This window comes from Micropterus salmoides, unplaced genomic scaffold, assembly GCF_014851395.1.
Source record: "Micropterus salmoides isolate LMB-PRFRI ecotype aquatic unplaced genomic scaffold, ASM1485139v1 Ms_hic_scaffold_16, whole genome shotgun sequence".
NCBI lineage: Eukaryota > Metazoa > Chordata > Actinopteri > Centrarchiformes > Centrarchidae > Micropterus > Micropterus salmoides.
The window spans coordinates 8820625-8841145 of NW_024040707.1; the positions used below are offsets into that span (position 1 = coordinate 8820625).

The following is a 20521-nucleotide window of genomic DNA, read 5'->3' on the forward strand; positions in this document are numbered from 1 at the left end:
TGTAAATATATCAACACACAACAATAAGGAGTGATTAATAAAGACAGGGTTTATTTTATTTATCTGACAGAAAAGGACAAACACTTTTTTCCTTGTCTCACAAAGACCTGAACCTTTTCTGTGCTTTGCAGAGTCAAATGACAAATAGCAGATATCTTATAACTATAATTTATCTTTTTTCTTTTCCCTATTGATAACTTAGTATATTAAACAATATTATATATTGTTTTCCCATTTTGAACATGAAGATAAAACATGTGTTAAAGCAAGACCATTGCAATATTCATTATTTTTATGGTTAGGTACACTGCAATATAGTTCTACTGTTATTCAAAAGGTAAATATGAGTTGGACCATAAAATCCGCCATTTAATTCACAAACTCAATTGCATTAATGCATATTAGAGCGTATATCTAATCTGCAGCATTTTACATTTCATCTGCATAAAAAGTACATTAACATTAATGATAGATGTTGACTATCATTTTCATGATTGCAATTTTGCCAGTACTGCTACATTTTGCAAAGCAAAGCTTCTTGCTGTTTCAAGAACATTAAAACGCAGAAATTAAATTCTCTCACACACATAACTGAAGCCTTGCACTGTACATAAACCATTTATTACCCCTTCACTTTCCCTGCTGTCACTAAAGTGCAAATAATTCTTGAAGAATTGGCAAAGATTAAGAAAACCGCCATAGTATTGTTTCTACAGAAAATAACTGCATACTGCACATGCAAACACTCTTCTAACTTGTTACAATTTAAAGTCATAACACATTAAACCATTAACTTGGCTGAACAGTTCATTATTTTTTTAATTCAGTAAATCAATTTGATTGATATTAGGTTTAGTAAAAGTATCTGGCACTAATATTTCTAGGCAACATTAGACTATTTTAAGTTGACTTCATAAAAGGCCAATTAAGCTCCTATTTTGCAATTACACTTTCTCTAACTTGAGATGAAAAATGCAGGGGAAGCATTGTCAAGTCATTAAATCAGATGGGACAGTCACAACAGTGAATTAACAGGAAACACAAAATACTCAGAAACAGAAAGTGTAAAAACAGGACAAACTGTGGTGAATCAACACACACGTGCCACCCACATGTACAATATTTGTATTTGCCCATTCAGTAACTCACAAATGAAACAACCTTTATAAAAAAAACAACTTAAATGAGTTTCCAGTTGTGACATCATAGGCAATAGCTGAAGCTACAACTTTATTTTGCATAAGAACCTGTTGTCCATGGAACATCAGAAATTACCCTCTCTATGGACAGTACAGTGTGACATATTTCACACTAGTGAATAAAAGTATCACACCAAACAAAAGGAAATTACAACACATTTCAGGCTAATCTTTGTGATTATCAATACAATATATCAAAATGATGATTGTCTCAAAAATTGCTGTAGAGTCAGAAGTCCATAGATAGGAATGTAATTTTAGGCGTTCCTCAGAGAAGTACTTCTGATGAAAATAAGGTTATAGGCTACGGCTTAGTCTACAGAATCCATGTCTATCAGAATCTTTTTTAGGTTTGCAAAGCGGCTCACGCAGTGCAAATACTGTGTCAATATAAAATAAATGAGCAGGTAGAACTTTGAAAAACTACATGGTGGCAAAAGCATGTCATTCAAATTTCAGCGTATTGTCAGCTATTGTGCCAAAGTGACAATTATGTGACTAAAATCAATGTGACTCAATGCACTGCCACTCAGAGAGATATCTTATAAAACCACTTGTATAAAAGTTCATCAAATGTTTTTAAATATGACATGTTATTATGAATGTATTATTATCACTGTATATGATAAAATGACCATGCAGTTTGACTGAGTACCCACCACACAGAAGTAGTGTACACATATAGTCTTAAAATCCAATAACTCATTTTACCACTCTTTCGTAACACTTGATTTGTGTGTAATTTTCCTTCATTTTCTCAAAAACTTTATATTCTTTTCTTTTTTACAATAGTCTACAACTGTGATGCTGTATTAAATGTTCAACTTCCCAAAACGACAAACGATCAGTGGCGAAGCCTCCGAGGATGAGGTCGCTACTGAACCTGGAAGACGTTGATCTTGCTCGTGTTTTTTAGTGTCTGTCGTCGGTTGCAGAACCATACTCGCACAACCTCTCGGTCATAGTTTAGCTCTCTTGCAATTTCTGTAATCTCTTGGCCTGTTGGCAATGCATTCTTCTCAAAATAGGAGTTAAGAACTTCTATTGCCTGCGGTGTGAAACTAGTACGCCGCTTGCGTTTTTTGGATGGTTCACCACCAACAAACTCCATCAGATTCTGCTGGCCTTTCTGATTCCAGTGCTCCGCTTCAGCCAGCCATTTCTCCAACACCGGCTTCAGCTTCTGAGCACTCTTTGGGGTGATATCCAGCTTTTCAAACCTGCGGCACAAAAGAAAGATCAGTATGAACAATTTCATGAGAACACACACTGTATGAATTGTATCTTTATTTCATCCTTGTGAATTCACATACACCCAATTTGCAGGAAAGTAACTTAGATATTTTGGGTACTAGCCCACGAAGCTTTAAACAACATACTTACAAATATTTTATTATTTTACTTGATGTACTTACTTACCTCTATGTAAGGACGACCCCATTGCTGTTCATATTAAAATGTTACTTTAAGATCATGAACCATTTGGATAATGCTTGAAAATATACTCACGTCTTTATTTTTTCTGTAGAACGTAGCCAGAGCTATGAAATTGTTTATTAATGTAAGTTGCCTGAACACATTCACACTGATACATTAGTTTGAGGATTTAATACTACAGTTTTTTGGTTTGTTTTTTTACAAATGTCACAAACAGATGTTGCAGTGATACTATTTAATTTAGGTAAAAGTTTAACAATTTGAGAAATGTGCTTATTGGCTTTCTTGCTTAGATGAGAAGATCGATATGGCTATAATATCTGTACGGTAAATAATAACGGTAAATAGCTTAGCATAAAGACTGGATACAAGGGGAAAGCTAGTCTTGGTTCTGTGTAAAGGAAACAAAATCGACCTACCAGCACCAAAGCACTAAAGCTCACTAATTAACCGTTTGTTTAATCAATAAAAACTGTAAACTGAGTGATGGTATGTCGACTTTCTTACCTTTGGACAGGGCCAGGCTAATTGTTTCCCACTTTATCCAGTCTTTATGCTAAGCTATGCTAAACGGTTGCTGTCTGTAGCTTCATATTCATTGGACAGACAGTGGTATCAATCTTCTCATCTGAGGCTCTGTTAAGAAGCAATTTCCAAAATGTTAAACAATTCTTTTAAATCAATTTTGATTTGTAGGAAATAAACAATATGAATTGTAAAAAAAAAAAAAAGAAAAAATCAACAGGGGAGTCATTTACCTGCAAATAGCAGACTGGCTGTAGGCCGGACCCTCAGTTGCAGTTAGAGCCTGCCCTACTTGTGTCTGAGTAAGCCCCAAGGAGAGCCGACGGATCTTGAAATTCTTGGCAAACTCTCGAATTTCCTCCAGATTAATGCCGTCCTCGCTGCTGACTACCTGCTGGGGTTCTACAATCGTGAAAAATCTAGTTAAAAATATCTACCTACGGTAGAACGGATCTATGTTTGGATAGGAGATGCAGGTGTACATACTGCTGACAAGCTGGCCCACTTTTGCCATGTCTCCACAGGTGATAGGTACTGTGGAGGAGAGATTGGTGGCGGCCTTCAGTAGAGACGGCTGTGGGGCGATGACAACTGGTGACTGATTGACAGTTGTTACCGAAGCCTGGGAGGAAACACATATATAATATTGTATGTCACCTGCAATGATGCAAATCGCAAAATTGAATCTCATTTAAATACCTTCAGCCAATAAACTCTGTCTGTTCATAGATGATGCTGTCATTTTTGGTCCACTTCAGCTTTCAAGTTTAAATGCAGAAATTACTTTCTGACCATAAAAATAAATTCACACAGATTTCTGATGTCTACCTGTGTGTTAGATTTGGTAAGTGTTGATGGAGCAGCAGCTTTGGGTAGAACTGCAGTAGAAGTTGCAACCGTTGCAGGTCCATTCCCTACTGTGGCAATGATCTGGCCCTGGGTGTTGAGAAGCAGCTGTGGGGTGACAGTCTGGACCTGGAGACCCTGGAGGGGGAGGGTGGATGTCGCGGCCCCTCCAGCCAGAGAGGCTTGGTTCAAAAACAGCGGGAGGGTTCCTATGACCTGTAAATATTGTTTGAATTTAAGAGAAATACAAATAATTGAATGTAACCCTATGTGATAGTTTTCGCTTACCATACCACTTTCAGAACATCCAACAACCTGTCATAGCAATGTTTTTGCTTCTGGGAAAATGAGTACGTTCCAATTAGCAGTTCACTTGAAATATCAAGATTAAACACTGCAATACTAACTCCAATAAGCTGTAAAAATGGTAAGATTGCATAATGCATCTGTTTGGGAGGACAGATCAGTTTTTCAGAAATTGTCTTATGCTCCACAGAATTGAAATAGCACAGTTGATTGATGTTAACTACAGGCTGGGGTTTTCCATTCCCACACAACACAGAAAACATTTGATTGCCCTTGGAGAATGTGTTACAAAACAATATGCATCAACCTGAACACTAGCAAAAATGTAAATGGCACTACGTAAGGGGAGCCCACTACTATTAAGTTATTATGTCTGTTATGTGTTATATTCAATCACAGACTTTTTTGGGCCAATGATACACAACTACAAAATTCAGTATCTAGGCACATTATATATATATATATATATACACCCACCTGTCCCTGGGCATTTGTGATGATCTGGCTGGTGATGCCAGCCATGTTGGACATGGCACTAGTGATGATGGGAGTGGAGGTGAGGGAACTGAGGAACTGGGGCTGAGCTCCCAAGGAAGCAGCATTGATCTGGGCAGAGAATCACAACAGTAAATAGCATTGGAAATTACATTGCTTGACTGACATGATATAAACAGTACAGAAAGTATGAACAGGCATTAATCTGTGAAGCAGCATTCTTACAATGGCAGGATTGATGGAGAGTCCGGCAGTCTGGAGTGCTGCTACAGATATGTTGGACTGAGAGACAGTAGTGGTGGCCGTGGTCGCCTGGGCTGCCGCCACCTGAGCAGCGGTGACCTGTGCATTGGTCACATGTGTTGGCTGAGACGTCACCTGTACTGGCTGTATGGAAGCTGCTTGAGGCTGGAACATCGTGTGTGCATTTGTGTGCAGTTGGGGCTGGACCGAGTTCAGGACTGTCGCAGCTGAGAAGAAATTCAAGAGTACACAACCTGTTATAGTTCTTTGTGAGAAAACAAACTAAACACATTTTAGCCTCTGTGAGGCTGTACTTAGGTGCAGTGGTCAACTCACAATGACAACACTAATGCTGATGTTTAGCATGTATGTCCACCATCTTAGTTTAGCGTGTTATAATGCTAAATAGCAATAAGCACGGCTTAGGCTGATGGGAATGCCATTGGTTTTCCAGGTATTTGGTCATAAATCAAAGTATTGGAAACATTTCAGTTTTGACCTGATGATGGTCCTAGATGAAAAGTTAACATGATTACAATTCATCCTGAGGAGAACATGAATGTCTGAACTAAATTTCATAAAAATCCAATGGTTGTTGTTATATTTCACTTAAAACCACAAATGTCAACCTCATGGTTGCAACATAGTCATTAGGATTCCTTCTCTGAGGAGTCCTGTCAAAAATATCGTTGCAATCTGTTGAGATATTTCAGTGTGGACTAAAGTGGTGGACTGACTAAATGACTGGCATTGCCATTCATAGAGCCGCTAACAGGGCTAATTTAAAAAACATTGATCATTGTTAATGTTAAAGGCTTTTCGCTTTTATCTAGCCCAAATAAGTTTGGACTAAATCTAGATATGAGAGAGTAAACAGACAGTTTGTGTTTTACCTTGGAGGCCAGCAAAGGGCAGTTTAAGGAGGTTTCCAGCCGCGTTAGCTGTTGCAAACCCAGGGAGAGTAGCTACATTGGTGGTAGGCAAAGTGAGAACAGCCAGACCACCCTGGCCACCGATGGCGCCCGCCATACTGAGGGGGATGAGTAGGGGCTGCCCCAGGGACCCTGTCTGGGCCATCATCCCAGTCATCAGAGTGGCCAAACTTTCCTGGGTCAGGACCTAATGTTGCATAATAAAATATTTGCTTTCCATCAACATTTATAACTGGGATGAACAGAGCACTGTTTTTTTTTTTTTTCAGATTATATTTTACCTCACATTTCTTCACTCCAATCTTTTTTTTTTTTACCATATTGGATGTTTTACTTTTTTATTGTTGCAGTAGTATGGGCTGAATTGCTGGAAATGTTGTGCAAAGAGTTTCTACAGCCTCAGGTTATGTATTCAGGTGTTTGGGATCAAACTTGTTTCACTTTTCACTTTCATAACGCACAAGGGACAATTACCCCAGTCAGTGACTTCCGCAAATTACATACAGTAGCATGTGAGTGACAACAGTGAAATTAATCCCTCTGAATCATGAATATTGGACATATAAAGTATATGTGCACAAGGGGAAATGCAAATAGGGTCCCCCTCATTTTTAATTTCACAGACATTTCCTGTCAAGGCCAATGCACCCCAAGTGTAACCCATTTCTAATGCTGGTATTTAGTCAAGAAAAACTAATGACTATTGTCTACAACATTCTTTATCTGATGACTTGAATGAATATGGAAAGTGTAGTTGGTCATACCTGTGGACAGCCCTGTACAGTAATGGGCATGGCGGCCTGGGGTTGTGGCAGGGACAAACTAACGGGAACAGCAGGAGTCAGCGTTTGGACTGCAGGGGCAGGACCCCTCTATAGACACCACCTGCTGCTCACCCAGCACTGCAGGAGCACAGCCAGGGATGTGACATTTGAAGTGGTTTTCACAGCTGTTATTAACATCTCAGTGCAACTGAGCCATGTACATATAAATAATAAGCAATTTGCTATCAATCACTATCTAGTACGACCATGATTTACCTACTCCCCCGTGGCTCTGGGACACACTGGTGCCGTCCTGTGTGCTGCCAGCCTCAGGTTGCTCTGCAGGCTGAGCCACTCCCTCCTCAGCTTTGCCTTCGCTCATCCCATCAGGTACTGACGATGGCAGAGACGCATCGACTTCTACCTCTAGCACACGAATAGTCTCTTGGCCAGACATCACAATGACCTACACAGCAATTAGGAGTAAAAGCTGAGATGATACTTCTTTTTGTTCTATTAGAGTTCTATTAGAATCTCATAGTAGATACATTTGTTATTATTGTGTTATTATGTGTATTATTTTGTGAAACACTTAAGTAAATAAAACATTTTAATATGGTAACTTCTCATTTGCGCCTGATGGGTCAAAAATAGCTAAAAATGTTGTATGTCTCCACTTAATACTTATAAATATAAAACTACATGTAGTACATTTTGACTAAACCGATGATTCATGGTATGCGATAATGAAAGACCTAAAGGAGAGACAGCGAGACAACCTGGGCTGGAGGACAAGGTGCAGAGAGACAATGCAGGAAGAGAGAGGAGGATGCATACCTGGTTGTCTTTGGCAGGGAATTTCAAAGTGCAGGATTTAAATGGCTGAAAAAAGACTTCTGCAGTCAGACAGTGAATGGCTAAGGAGAACAGAGAAGCCGAGCACATGTTAGGACCCAATGACACAAAACAAAACAACACGGGGGAAAAAATAGATGACGAGAGCATGAGTACACCAAAACAATGACAAGAGATTCAGCCAACAAGCAGCTCAAGCAATGCTTTCTTCTCTTCTGTATATCCGTGAAGAGCATTGCTTTTGTTTGCTGACTATGTCTACACAGAATGTTACTAGAGAGAGAAAAACCATGATAAATTATTAAGCATGGCAATTTAAAGGCTGGTAACCCTCACAAGCATAGAGTAGCAGGTATTATTAGGTGATAAAACACAAAAGTGGGTCCTGATATTGATGAACTTCTGTGTGGAAGCTAATCATTCAGTTATGATATGGTATGCTGGCACATGGAGGGTGATAGGAACAAAAAGCAGCTTGAAGACAACACACATTGTTAGGGTTTGGCTAAGCTCAGTGTGGTTAGAAAGCACTTTACCTTGCTTTAACAGACAGGTGAGTTTTACCTGCTCATTGACAGTAAGTGGGGCATCTTTGGCAGGGAGATCCTGAGAGTTCATGGCTGGCTGCACCACCACAGTCTCTGTCTTCCTGGCATTCTGGGTAAACAAGCACTGATTACTGTATCTTCTGATTTAGTGTCTGACTACTTGATCCCCTCCTTCTAATCTGTTTTGCAGTCTTTTCAGAATAACAAATATATAAGTTTCATTACGGTGACCCCCCCTAGCCCACAGTATCCGCTCTTTAGGGGAAAATGGTAGTTAAACAGACCCGCATGCAGAGGACTTGCTTTTTATTCATGGCTATTTCTGTCATTGCAGGACCAGACTATTTGGAGAGGCCTATAAACAGGCCATACTATGTTGCACTAAAGCTGCAGAAAACGTGATGAAACACGCTGATGGTGGACATTAAGTGGTTACAAATTCTTCACAGATCAAAAAAAGATTCATGATGGTACATTTCATATTGCCGTGCCCCGTTAGAAATGAGAATCTGTCAAAACTTCGGCGGGTGTTGATGGGCTCCCCACCCCCATCCTGGCCAATAAAAGTCTCGCTGTCTCGGCCACTTTTGAAGACAAGCACTAACCACGAAGTGCAGGCGACAGAAATCATCTCGACCCGTGCCTGGAGACGAATATTATGTATTTCCCTCTCTTTATCATAAATATATAAATTATGCTAATTACGAACATTGCATATTAACCAAAACTCATTTCCTATCGCTTTTCTCTGCTATGCGCGAAGAGCAGGCTAGAATAGACTCCGGTTGTTATATCAACTTACCGCGAAAATACAGCTTATTTTCTGTAATCCCCCGCGCTTATAAAGGTCCTTGTCACAGTTTGTTTCAGTCACACATAATTAAAAATTCATCTCAGCTCCCAGACAGGCGCTGTGACTGCACACAAAAGAGGTATTTGCATTGATAAGGAGGGTTGCAATGTTAGGATCTCCTCTCTCTTAATATTTAATGACGATGCCCTTTCTGCAACAGTTCAGATAATCAAAAATCCTTGAGGTGTCTCACAAAATCCTATTTGAGCTGTAAAGTCGGACAAAATTGCCAGAAAATTGGCCTTTTACACTACGTCATGAACATAATTTATGCAAGAAAAAATCTTGCATTGAAAAATGTCTGCCTCGGCTTGAGAGGTGCCATGGCTCTCTTAAAGGGGAAGTACCTCAAATAAAGGCTGAACAGAGTTAAGCAATGAAAGACACAATTTAATAATACATAAAACACTGTGCTGCTACACGAACAGTTGCCTAATACTGCTCTTTGTTTAACTGATAGTATTTTGGAATGACAAACAAGCTGTTTACTTCTATTATTAGTGCAAACTGTTGAAAGCAACACTGGGGATTCACTAAAACCAAGCACTCTTACAAAACTATATTTTTGTGTACTAAGGAGAGGATATGCTTTGGTTTCTGATGGGCCTGCTATATTTTGTTTTTAGCCCTATTCAATGACCTCTGTGGGTGGGATTTCTGTCTGCCTAACTAACAATTTGACTGAGACTGTGTACCTGCTGAGTTTTTTGTGTTTTGTTAAGTTGGTGGAAGTAGAAATGAATGTATTTCTGACTGGGTGGAAGCATTGTATCTACCTAGAATCTCAACAAAAAGATGGAAGGAAAAATAATTATAATTAATAACAGTTATTATTAATTAAATATTTTGGCCTGATTGCACACATGTAAATGCAAACTGTATATTAGCCAACAAACTGTACTATGTAAGCTGAAAAAACTTACTTCTTTAAAAAAAAAATCCTTTGCTATATAGGCTATATGTCTGACTGAATGAATGACTGAATCAAATACAATCCATTTACATGAACATGTATACAAACAGATAGTGTATATCTCCAAAGTCAAGAATCGACATGTCTCATTTGCTATTATTTTAATGAGTATATTATATATTTGCCTTCTGCAAACACATGAATTAATTAATAGGTCACTTGTAGGAAAAGTACAGGTGTAAATAATAATTCCATTTAGCTGCTTCAGTTCAAGGGTCTTGGTATTGTGCATGCTGGCTCAATATCACACTGTCATGGCTTACTGGGACAATTCAATAGAACAGAGCCATTGTTAATGGTATTAATAACACCTTGATTGGAGCAAAGCAAGGTGCTTTTCCTACTACGATAAGTCAAAATGCAACAAAACAAAGGCCTGTGTTGTATTTACACAGATAGCTCACTAGAAGTCATAAGCAGAAAAAATAGACTGCACATTAATATCAAGTATTAACATTCTTGCTAAGTTATTGCAATACAAGACAATATTCACTATATATTAGACCTGCAGTAAGCACCTACAGAATATTATCAGGCACTATTGTTGTACATACGTATGTGTTCAACAAGTATAGTGTTTAGTTCAGTTTCTAATTAAGTTATCCATCCATCCATCGTCAACCGCTTATCCTGCGTACAGGGTCGCGGGGCTAATTAAGTTATTTGTGTTTTTATTATGCAATTTTCTTATCTACCTCTTTATGTCCCTTTGTGTTGCGTGCAATGTTGCCTTTGGATTACTGTACTCTCTACACTAACACTCTGCATCTGCTGTCTCTTGATAGCTAGCTAGCTAGCTAACAATCTAGCTATGTTTTTATTTTATTTCAGCTTGTATTCTGACAGATAAAAATAGACGACACATTTTTGTCTCGTCTATTTTTATACTTAACTGCTATTTCTCCTAAACATATGCTTGGCCTTAAATGAAATTATTTTGGTCTTTTTCAAGAAGTCAACAGTTCACCTTCATCACTCTTGAACTCGCCTCCGTTTCTATCTGCAGGGGGCGCGCGCACGTAAAACACTATGGTGCGTCGAACCACAGATAGAGAACGACTGACGTCACTACTTCCACAACAACAAGAAGCTGAAAAACAAGGAAGTGAATGATTGTGAAGCCGTAACCTGTTATAAGGCCGTGAAAAGATACGCAGAGCTCCGTTTTAATCTGATATTCCTCAGTCTCCGGATCATACAAGAACAATGAACAACAAAGGTATTTCTCCAGACTTTTTTTATGTAATTAGTTAGCTGTTCGTTATACGACGCTGACGTTAAAACTAACGATAGAAATGAAGAGCTGTCGTTATGGCCATCTGAAGCGGACCTCACGTTTAGCTACGTACATGACAATAAACGGACGTTTTCTGGATAGCAGTGTAGCACACACACGCTAAGCTTTGGCATCTAGTTTATAATCAAATAATAAAGCTTTTAATAATGATCGTCTAAATTTACTGACACGGTATAGATCACCATACCGTTAGTGACCAGGTCACATATTTTCAGTTAGCTAGCATCGCTCAATACAGGCAGATTTTAAAGGCAACGCTGACATGATATACTGTTTTGGCATGCATTGGAATCTTAATTTCTGTCAATCATTTTAATAATAGTCGATTTTTTTTATTGTCACTTTGAACATACAGTATGTTTATATACTGTTTTAGCTTTTTACCCACCTTATCTGAACATACTGATTGTTTGAACGATCTTTTGTTGCTACCAGGTTTTGATGCAGCTGTACACTTCAGTTGTGGGGCTGTGAATAACGATTGTTTTGATCATCGATTAATACATTTTCTAATTTATCAAATTTATTGCTTGGTCTTGCAAATTGCGAATGTCTGCAAATCGCACAAAATCACAAGCACCCGGAGGCCTTGGCAATGCCTTAAAGTCTTGTTTTGTCCTAAACGAATACAAAGGAAACCAGGAAATATTAACATATGTGAAGCATAACATTTTTACTTATAAAATAACTTAAATGATTAATAAATTGTCTTTGACTGACTAATCAACTAATTGACTAATCGGTTTCTATCTATTTAGATGTGTTTGTATGTTGATGCTTTTATTTATATAAATGTCTTTAATTTTTGAAATTTCTTTTTTTTTTTTTACGGGAATCATTTGTCATTATAGGATTTATTGGCCTTTTAAGAAAATTTATCTTTGTGGTTTAAATAATTTCACTACCTTTCACCTCAAAAGCGCTGTAAGTGCTACTGTCTCCTTTTGTGAAAAATTAAAATATTTTACTTTAATATTTTTCATATTACTGCAGAAAATGTAGTATACTCTATCCTGACAGTAAACATCTATGTTTTGTCCTCTGTCACATATTTTGATGCTGTTTCTGAGAAATGTTTAACCTCTAGAATTCTTGTTTCCTGCTGAAACGCTGTCATCATTTCATAACACTGTACCACTCACTCAACCTGGGATTTATGTCAGTCACTGTTAACACTAAAGTCATGTAAAATGTTGTCTTGCAGGTTCATATCCACAGCAGGCTGTGTACCCTCAGCAGAGCACTGCACCTGTATACCCTCCTGCTATGCAAATGTCTCCTCAGGCACCTCCATACACAGACACACCACCTGCATATTCTGAGGTAACTATTGCATTTAAATGGCATATGATAACACAATTAATACTCGCAGTGAACAGTTTTAAACCTGTCTTTTCATCTCTGTGTTTGCAGATATACCAGCCCAGATATGTGCTTCCACCTCAGGTGCCTGGTCAGGTGCCCCAGATGTCATCTCCCTACCCTGGTGCTCAGGGTGTTTATGCCCATGCAGCCACATATGCCTGTCGGGCCAGTGGGCCAGAATGTCCCCATGGCTTACTACCACATGGGAGCTGTGTACCCTGCTGGTTCAACAGTGATGGTGGAGGGCGGCTATGATGCTGGTGCTCGCTTCACAGCAGGCAGCGGTGTTTCCATCCCCGTAAGTATCCACCAAGTCAATTATTTTAAGCAGCCAGAATTATCGCATTTAGGGTGTTGTTGAGATGCAGTGTCATCTCATGCCTGGAGGACAGAATACTTCACATCCAAAGTTGATCAGCTCTTTACCAATTTTTGTGCTTGTTTCTGCCCTTCTCCAGCCCCCACCTCCTGGACACCCCCCCAATGCAGCTCAGTTGGCTGCCATGCAGGGTGCCAATGTTGTAATGACACAGCGCAAGAATAACTTCTTCCTGGGTGGATCCAATGGAGGTTATACCATCTGGTAACAGCAACTCTTCAACTCCTCTTCCATGCCTAAACCGTGTCCCCATCCCAAATGATGCCCCAGTTCTATCCCATCCCATACGCCTCCCTCTTCAGGCTGCTTGGCCATGCCACAATACTGATATCACCTAACGGAATGTAATATTTTAGAGCCCTCATGAAAGGTACAGTACTCCACTTCTGACCTAGAGATCAAATGATGAATACCACTGCCTGGAGAGGACAAATGCAAATTTTTAATGTCATAGAATTCATTCCATGATTCTTCATTGGGTCTAACCTCTTTGGTCATTCCAGATTGGACCTCTTATAGGAACCTGTAGTTGTTTAAGAGACCTGGTCTCCTTTTGATCGAATGGATTACAAATTACGTTCAGATGTTCTTGTATACCTGTAAAGCTACGTAAATGAAATGTTTAAATATCAGACCCGTATTCTATAGTTTAGCTGCTTAATGGTGAAAGTGAAATGCAGTTACAAAGTTGCAGTGAAAGCACTAAAAAAAAGAAATCCCCACTTGTCTTTTTTGAAAACGTTTAGTGTAGTTAAATTAATAGGTGTGTACTAGTTCCATGTAAATACCAGTATGCTGATGATGATGAGAAATTACATCTCAACTATACGAGAAAAAAAAAAAGAAGCATCTTGAATACTTTTAGCTAGCATTGTCTTGTCCTTTACACAGTATCCAAAATACCATGGCAGATTTGTTGCACACTGAACTGTCTTATCTGACAGATTGTTGCATTTAAATCACTTGTAAATTAAATAAATTAAACTAAAGCAAATAATTCAAGAAAAGATTTCATGCAATATACAAAGTGGTTTACTGTACCTTGCTGGGCAACTTGTAGATGAACATAGTCAAGTGCCAAAGAGCACTGGGGATAGCCCTAATTTAAAGTAAATTAACTTCAGTAAACTTAAAGGAAAGAAATTTAAAGTAAATCCAAATAGTAAGTTGAATGGGAAGGGGTGGTTGGTGTAACATTTTAGATTTTTTTGTCTCCTGTTTCTATTCCACAGTCGGATACCCAGAGTTTATACACTAAATGTTTTATTGTACGGATTTCAAGAATTACCCTCCATTGTTTCTCTTTGTCTTTTTCACAGAGTATTATTTGGTATCATCAAGTATTTATTCACGGTAGAAGAATGTCACCTTTGTGATAGCATTAGTTTCTAGTCAACATTTTTAAAGGTTTAGGAGACTTTATTAAATATTTTGGTGTTTCTTTATGTCCTTCATTACTTTTCTACATTTAAGTGATTTACATGAGTAGTTAGGCAGATACATTTTTAAGTATAACCAATGAGCTGGTTGTACCAAAGATTTGGTCTACAATGCACGTATGTTTGGTTGTGACTAGAAATTTGAAATGTCACAATTTAAAAGCAAACATATCATCAAATCAGCAGTTATGAGTTTGTTGGAACCTAGACCTTCAGTCTGACATGACTGCAATTGTTGTGTTAATGTCACTTTATGTGGGTTAATTGCATCTTTTAAGTCGTTGCATATTTTTGCACCTTTGCTATGTGAAAATCTGATTAAATACTTTTTATCTGAGATGCACTGCTAAGCAAATCTGAGTGGTTGCACACAAGGGGCTACTCCTCTTTTTTTGTTTGTTTTTTTTAAATTCTGTTTTCCTGACTTTTTAAAGAAAGCTGTGAGATTTTGGAACATTTTTAAATTCATCAAGTGTAGTCCATTTGAAAGGAATGTCAAGATGTGTCGTGTTGTTCAGTAGCCTGAAAGTGTATGCAAACTTTTGCAATGAGGCTATATCACTGTCAGCATAATTGTTCATTTACAAGACATTTTTGTGCTGCTAATTAAACGTCTTTAGAATCTTTATATGTAGACATCATTTATCACATTATCTTGCAAAACGTAAACAAGGTTTGTGAAACTAGGTAAGTTAGTATGGGTACCATAAACGTACATAATCATTTTGGTGTCTGGAAGCGTCAATGTGTCTGGGTATCCGACATACCATATCAAGTTTTAACAGCTGTGGCCACCAGAAAACAAATGCTGTTGCTCTCAACCAACATTTAGGGATTTCAGTGTTATTGAAGTCAGAAAGACCAGCCGTCTGGAAACGTGCTTCATTCATCTGATGAACCCCCCCCTCTTCGCAGCTCCTACACAAAGCTTCTATACAAGACGTGACTGTCGTGTCACCTGTGTATTTAAAATGGCTCAATATTCACTCACGCTGCCATTTCATACAGCTTTGCTGGGGAAAAGGCCACAGCTATCAAAGCTTTTAAAATATGATTAAAATTTTTTTTTTTTTTCCCCCATCTCTGCTCTGATTGTTTGTAAAGCAGCATAATGGTGGCTTTGTCTCAGCAATATGAAGTACTGTAAACTATAGCTGACCAGTAGATGCTATGCCAACCACAGCCAGCAAATGGATTACCCTTTGTTGAAGGATTATGGACATTTATAGTTCAGGGATTCTCTTTACAATATTTTGTAAAAATAGATGTATGTACTAAAGTGATGTGACAGACTTTGGTACACGTTCTATCTTTTAAGATTACTAAAGGAGATGAGTGTCAAAGATGGAATACTTTGGGAAAAAAAGAACTTAGGTGCACTTAACTTTTTTATACTAAACTTAAAATTTAAAATGTAAGTTTAGAATAAAGGTTATTTTGGAAATTTGAAATGCTGCATGTTTTTTGTTTAATTTTATTCTCGTATATAAATGTATTGGAACAGGGCAAGTATTCTAAGACTGTGATCTGAGATAACATCTGGGATTTTGATTATTGTTCTGTTATGATTATAAAATGTATTTTCCTGGCCAGACTGCATCACAGGTACTTGACAGTTTTATCAACTTGTTTGAGTTGATGCTTCTACTTGCTCGGCCTTCATACCAATACCACGAAAGAGTTTTTTTTGTCAGAAATCATTATCGCCCACCCTAGTTTAGTATACATAGAGTATGAAAGAACCAATAGTAACAATCAAAATATGTCACTTTGATATAAAATCTATTGAGTGAAATATGGATCTGTTTGTCTAAATAACCTAGCATTTCACTGGGTTTGTCTCCTAGCCATGTCTCTCACATTTCAATCCAACAACCCACAATAAATCACACCTTAATGACATTTAGTTTGCTGACACTGTCAGAAAGGTACTGTATCAACTTTGCTAATAATTTCCAGTTGTGGTTTGTTGTTTTGTATTGGAATGCATTATATTGAAAGGTGTCATACTTTAACCACTTCACCTAATCAACTTTCAAACAGGTAACAAAAACTCAACATAAACTTCTTAATTGAGGGATTTTGTGCTGGATTATTGTATGTGATTATATTTGATGTAGCTAGTGTTGTAATGTGCAGTATATGACAGACTGCAGCAGTGCTGATGGTTATGACATTGTCTATTTAAAAGTGTATTATGCATCACTGTAAACTGTCACACTGTATAGAGACATTAGTCCAAAAACAAGTTTTATTGCCTTCCGTATTTATCTCAAATAGGGAAGTCATCAGTAACCATGTCTTTCTAATACAAAACAAACCATGTCCAACACAATCAAAAACAACAATGTTGAGCTGACCTATTTTGACCATTTTTGACTAGCTTATAAAAGAACAGCACAGAAACACAATTTAAAAGCAACTCAATGTAAAAGGGACTGTCCCCATTAGGTACAGTATGTTTGAAAGAAACAATATCACAAATGATAAATAATATAGCACAGAAGCTAATCTTACATTGATTGTTAGTGAATTTACTGATCATGATACTGAGACCTTTTGAAATCCTAACACCTGTTTCGTGTTTATCTAAGCTAATTTGAACACAAGTGTTCTCTGACAACCGTTCCTCGTCCAGCAATATTCACTCTTATTATAATAATCTCATCTTTGGTATTGCCTGTGCGCTTCTATAATTGTTGTAACATAATCTTAAAGGTTCTTGTCTGCCCCATGTGCAGCAAGTAGCGGCCTTCCCTTGAGACACAGATGCAGGGGAGAAAAAAACACAAAAACTATCCTAGTTCTTCTCAGTCTTCCACAGACCCTTTTCTTTTGTAAGCTCCACTCACTCCCTGTAAGTCTTCGCAGGGTTCATATGAAGTATTCCTTCTTTTCGCTCACAGCCTGGTTACTGTACTCCTCATCGGGATCCTCTCCTGGAGCCAGCTCCCCTGTCGTCCTGTAGTCTCCTTTGTTGTGGCAGAGATACCGGTAAAGCAGGAAGGCTAAACCAGCTATCGTCATCAGGATGAGAGCAACAACCACTGGAAAAATAAGGCTCTTTTCAAAATACTATTTTAAAACATGCCTTTATAATGTAACGATTAAAAGGGAAAACCGTTACCTGCAATAACTGCAGAGTCTGGACCTGTGGGGGCTGCTGTTACCACTAAGGGGAAAAACATTTTTTTTAAAACAAAGATGTTTGGTGACACATAACAGACATGGGAGAAAGGTTATGAGATTACAGGATACAGGAAGTAAATTGTGCCGCGTCTCTCAACTGTGTGGGTCCAGGAGGAGACCAGTTTGTGTGCCAGTAATAGAAAAATATATTTTAATAAGTGTAGGAGTTACCCTGAATCATGGTCGTGTCTGCTTGTGTGGGAAGTGATGTTAAAGCCCCCATATCTGATACTGAACAAAACACACGCACGACATGCGTTAATAAAGCAGCACAAACTATTAAAAGGTTATGATAACAGGATACTTCTTGGCTGCAAGTTGCAGCCTTTAAAGCCAAGTGAGTACATTCGTAACAGACCTTAAAAACAACAGTATACTCACCCTCTGTCACAGTTCTGTTTGCATATGTGGAGAGTGTCGTCGAAGACACCATGATGCCTGAATCTGGAAGATATGTCACAGCATGTTAAAAATGTCACAGGGTTCTGGCTTCAGCATAGTCTACTAGAAGCGACTTGTGTAACTGCATAGCTGCTGGCTGAGGAGGGAATATTAAGCGTTGTGACACAATAATCTGATTATTAAAACGCTGGGACTGAAACAAAACCTGTCAACCTCTTATTTATTTCTGAGTCCTCTGTGATGCAATGACTTAATCAGAGAACACACCAGTGGGCAGAAGTGCAGAGATCTTTTACTTGAGTAAAAGTAGGAATACAGCACTATGAAACACTCCATTACAAGTGAAAGTCCTGCATTTTAAAATTAAAAATAAAATACAAAAAAGTATTATTAGCAATAGAGCTGCAAGATTGGTTGATTAATCAAACAACATAGGGTACATTTTTAAGCAAAAATGCCAAACATTCTTTGGTTCAAGACTCTCAAACGTGATCATTTCACGTTTTTACTGATCACACAATACTAGAGTGACTAGAGTAATATACAAGAGTGATGATGGTCTTCGTATTTCGTCCGTCTGCAGTCATCTCCTTGAATTCGCCTCAGCTTGAACTTTACCTCGGTGGTCTTGAACGTACAGGCTCTTTGATGTTGCAATGGGCATTTTCCATTGTTTTCTCATGTTCTATAGACCAAAAATCTGCAGATATAATTTATAATGAAAATAACCTTTACTTGTAGCTATGATCAACAAAATGTACTTAAAAGTAAGTAAAAGTACCTATTTAGGCAGCAGAGTTCCCCAAGAAAGACTTATATTATTATTACTGACATGTATTGTTATATCTGGTGGAGGAGGAGGAGCTTATCTATGACAATACATCATATCATAAAATTGTTAATAAGAGATTAATTGATTAATCGACCAAGCATTGTAGCTCTATTGCTGATAATACTTTTGTACTTGTAATGTAGTGTAGTATTGCTACTTTTACACAAGTAAAGAGTCTAGTAAGATATTTGGTTAATTAATCAATCGTCAGGAACACGTTCTTTTTAAAATACAAGAACCAAATGTGTCAGAAGTGCCAAAAAATAAGAGGAAAGACATTTGCAATGCTACAAATAGGCATTTCATTCAAACTGATTACAAGGTGGACTTACTATTCATGGCTGACTGGCTACCTGTAAGAAACAAACAAACACCAATAAACCACATGTCTCACTAACATTTCCGCAATCTTCTAGTTACCAAGTGAGTCATTAATGTTGGATATGATTTATTTAACTCAGATAGACGGTCAACAACTTTCCCCACCATTGTTTCCGACATACTACTCGGCTGACTCTCTTTGTCTACTAAGTAACTTGCACCAAACTTTTAAAAGGCAGACAAAGCTTTTTCTTCGTCCTCATTAAGTCAGCTAGCCTGACACAAAGTCGTCCCGTGGAAGGAAAAACTAGGAGTGAGCGACATTTTCAGGTAAAGTGTTAATGTTTCTCAGACACTTAACAATCACACATTCATGTCATCTGTCGTGGGAGCTTACCTGTGCGCAGCGGAGACGTGACACAAACCTCACTAGCTGTGCAAGCCGACTTTCCCCAAAGCTAACAACTAAGGTGGAGGAAACGAAAGCACACAGCGAACTTAAAGTTTGAAATTCAAGCTGTGTGCGAGGCGTCTGAAACTGCGTCTGTGAAATACAGTAAGTCGCTATACTTCTTCTCCCAGCCCTTGTGAGTCATGCAGCTGAGCACACGCTCTCGATTTCCGCCCCTCCCTTTCCTCCCCTTCCTCCCCCCTCTCGCCATGTCAAAGATCGTCTATTAGCAAGATGTATCACTCCTGATTTCAAAAATATGGAACTCCACTGTTGGTATGAAGTCTTTTTTTATAAGTTTTTTTTGGGGGCATTTGATCATTTTGATTGTCCATTCTACAGAAAGGATACAAATGATTTTCATTGTTAATTAATTTCCCATCATCATTTTCTCAATTGATCTTTTGGTCTTTCAAACGTGAGAAAATATAGCCTAAATAAAAAGAAAGAAAGCCCAAATTGCTTGTTTTATTCGACCAACAGTCCAAACCCCTAAATATTTTTTGTTAATATCATAGAAGACTGAGAAACCCAGCAAACATTCACATTTGAGAAGCTAAAACCAGTGACATATTTGACTAATTTAACTGATGCTTTTATCCAAAGCAACTTACAATTGCTATATCAGAGGTCACACACCTCTGGAGCAAGATAAGATAAGATCAGTCTTTGTTTGTCAACCTATATCTCCCATAAGAAGATGTGTCTTAACCACTGTTCCATCACCAACCCGGTAATAATGACTTAAAACAGTTAAGTAATTATCAAAATAGTTGCCTAAATTGACTGATCATTCTGGTTGAAGTAAATATCTTGATTAGTATATTTTCTTTTAAAATTGATCAGGTTGTATTCAAATGAATTAAACTG

At 38.0% G+C, this 20521-nt stretch overlaps 3 protein-coding genes across 4 annotated transcripts; 1 reads left to right on the forward strand and 2 right to left on the reverse strand.

The window, feature by feature from the left end:
• Positions 1–30: 30 nt before the first annotated feature.
• pou6f1 (POU class 6 homeobox 1) lies at positions 31–9327 on the reverse strand. Its single transcript, XM_038723601.1, is given in 12 exon segments — positions 31–2419; positions 3395–3563; positions 3648–3783; positions 3990–4223; positions 4791–4919; positions 5034–5278; positions 5945–6170; positions 6748–6840; positions 6842–6885; positions 7024–7213; positions 8167–8259; positions 8953–9327. Coding segments are annotated over 11 exon segments (1866 nt in total). The 5' UTR covers positions 8221–8259; positions 8953–9327; the 3' UTR covers positions 31–2073.
• A 1711-nt stretch (positions 9328–11038) lies between these two features.
• dazap2 (DAZ associated protein 2) lies at positions 11039–15908 on the forward strand. Its single transcript, XM_038721960.1, is given in 5 exon segments — positions 11039–11195; positions 12478–12596; positions 12687–12767; positions 12769–12936; positions 13097–15908. Coding segments are annotated over 5 exon segments (510 nt in total). The 5' UTR covers positions 11039–11182; the 3' UTR covers positions 13226–15908.
• A 775-nt stretch (positions 15909–16683) lies between these two features.
• On the reverse strand, positions 16684–19796 carry LOC119905190 (cell adhesion molecule 2-like). 2 transcript variants are annotated; one of them, XM_038721961.1, is made up of 6 exons: positions 19598–19794; positions 19212–19232; positions 18027–18089; positions 17817–17876; positions 17584–17628; positions 16684–17503 (listed from the first exon to the last, which is right to left on the reverse strand). In XM_038721961.1, the coding sequence occupies exons 2-6, from the start codon at positions 19216–19218 to the stop codon at positions 17331–17333; spliced, it is 348 nt and encodes a 115-aa protein (XP_038577889.1). In that variant the 5' UTR covers positions 19219–19232; positions 19598–19794; the 3' UTR covers positions 16684–17330. The 2 variants fall into 2 exon arrangements, with proteins under 2 accessions (XP_038577889.1, XP_038577890.1); XM_038721962.1 differs by lacking the exon at positions 17817–17876 and having other exon boundaries at positions 19598–19796.
• Positions 19797–20521: the final 725 nt, after the last annotated feature.

What these genes read in the sequence shown, in the direction of transcription:
- LOC119905190 (XM_038721961.1), bottom strand. An exon ending in AGACACGACCATGATTCAGG is followed by an intron (nt 17,629 to 17,816) that starts GTAACTCCTACA and finishes TTTTCCCCTTAG; the next exon opens with TGGTAACAGCAGCCCCCACA. An exon ending in AGACTCTGCAGTTATTGCAG is followed by an intron (nt 17,504 to 17,583) that starts GTAACGGTTTTC and finishes TTATTTTTCCAG; the next exon opens with TGGTTGTTGCTCTCATCCTG.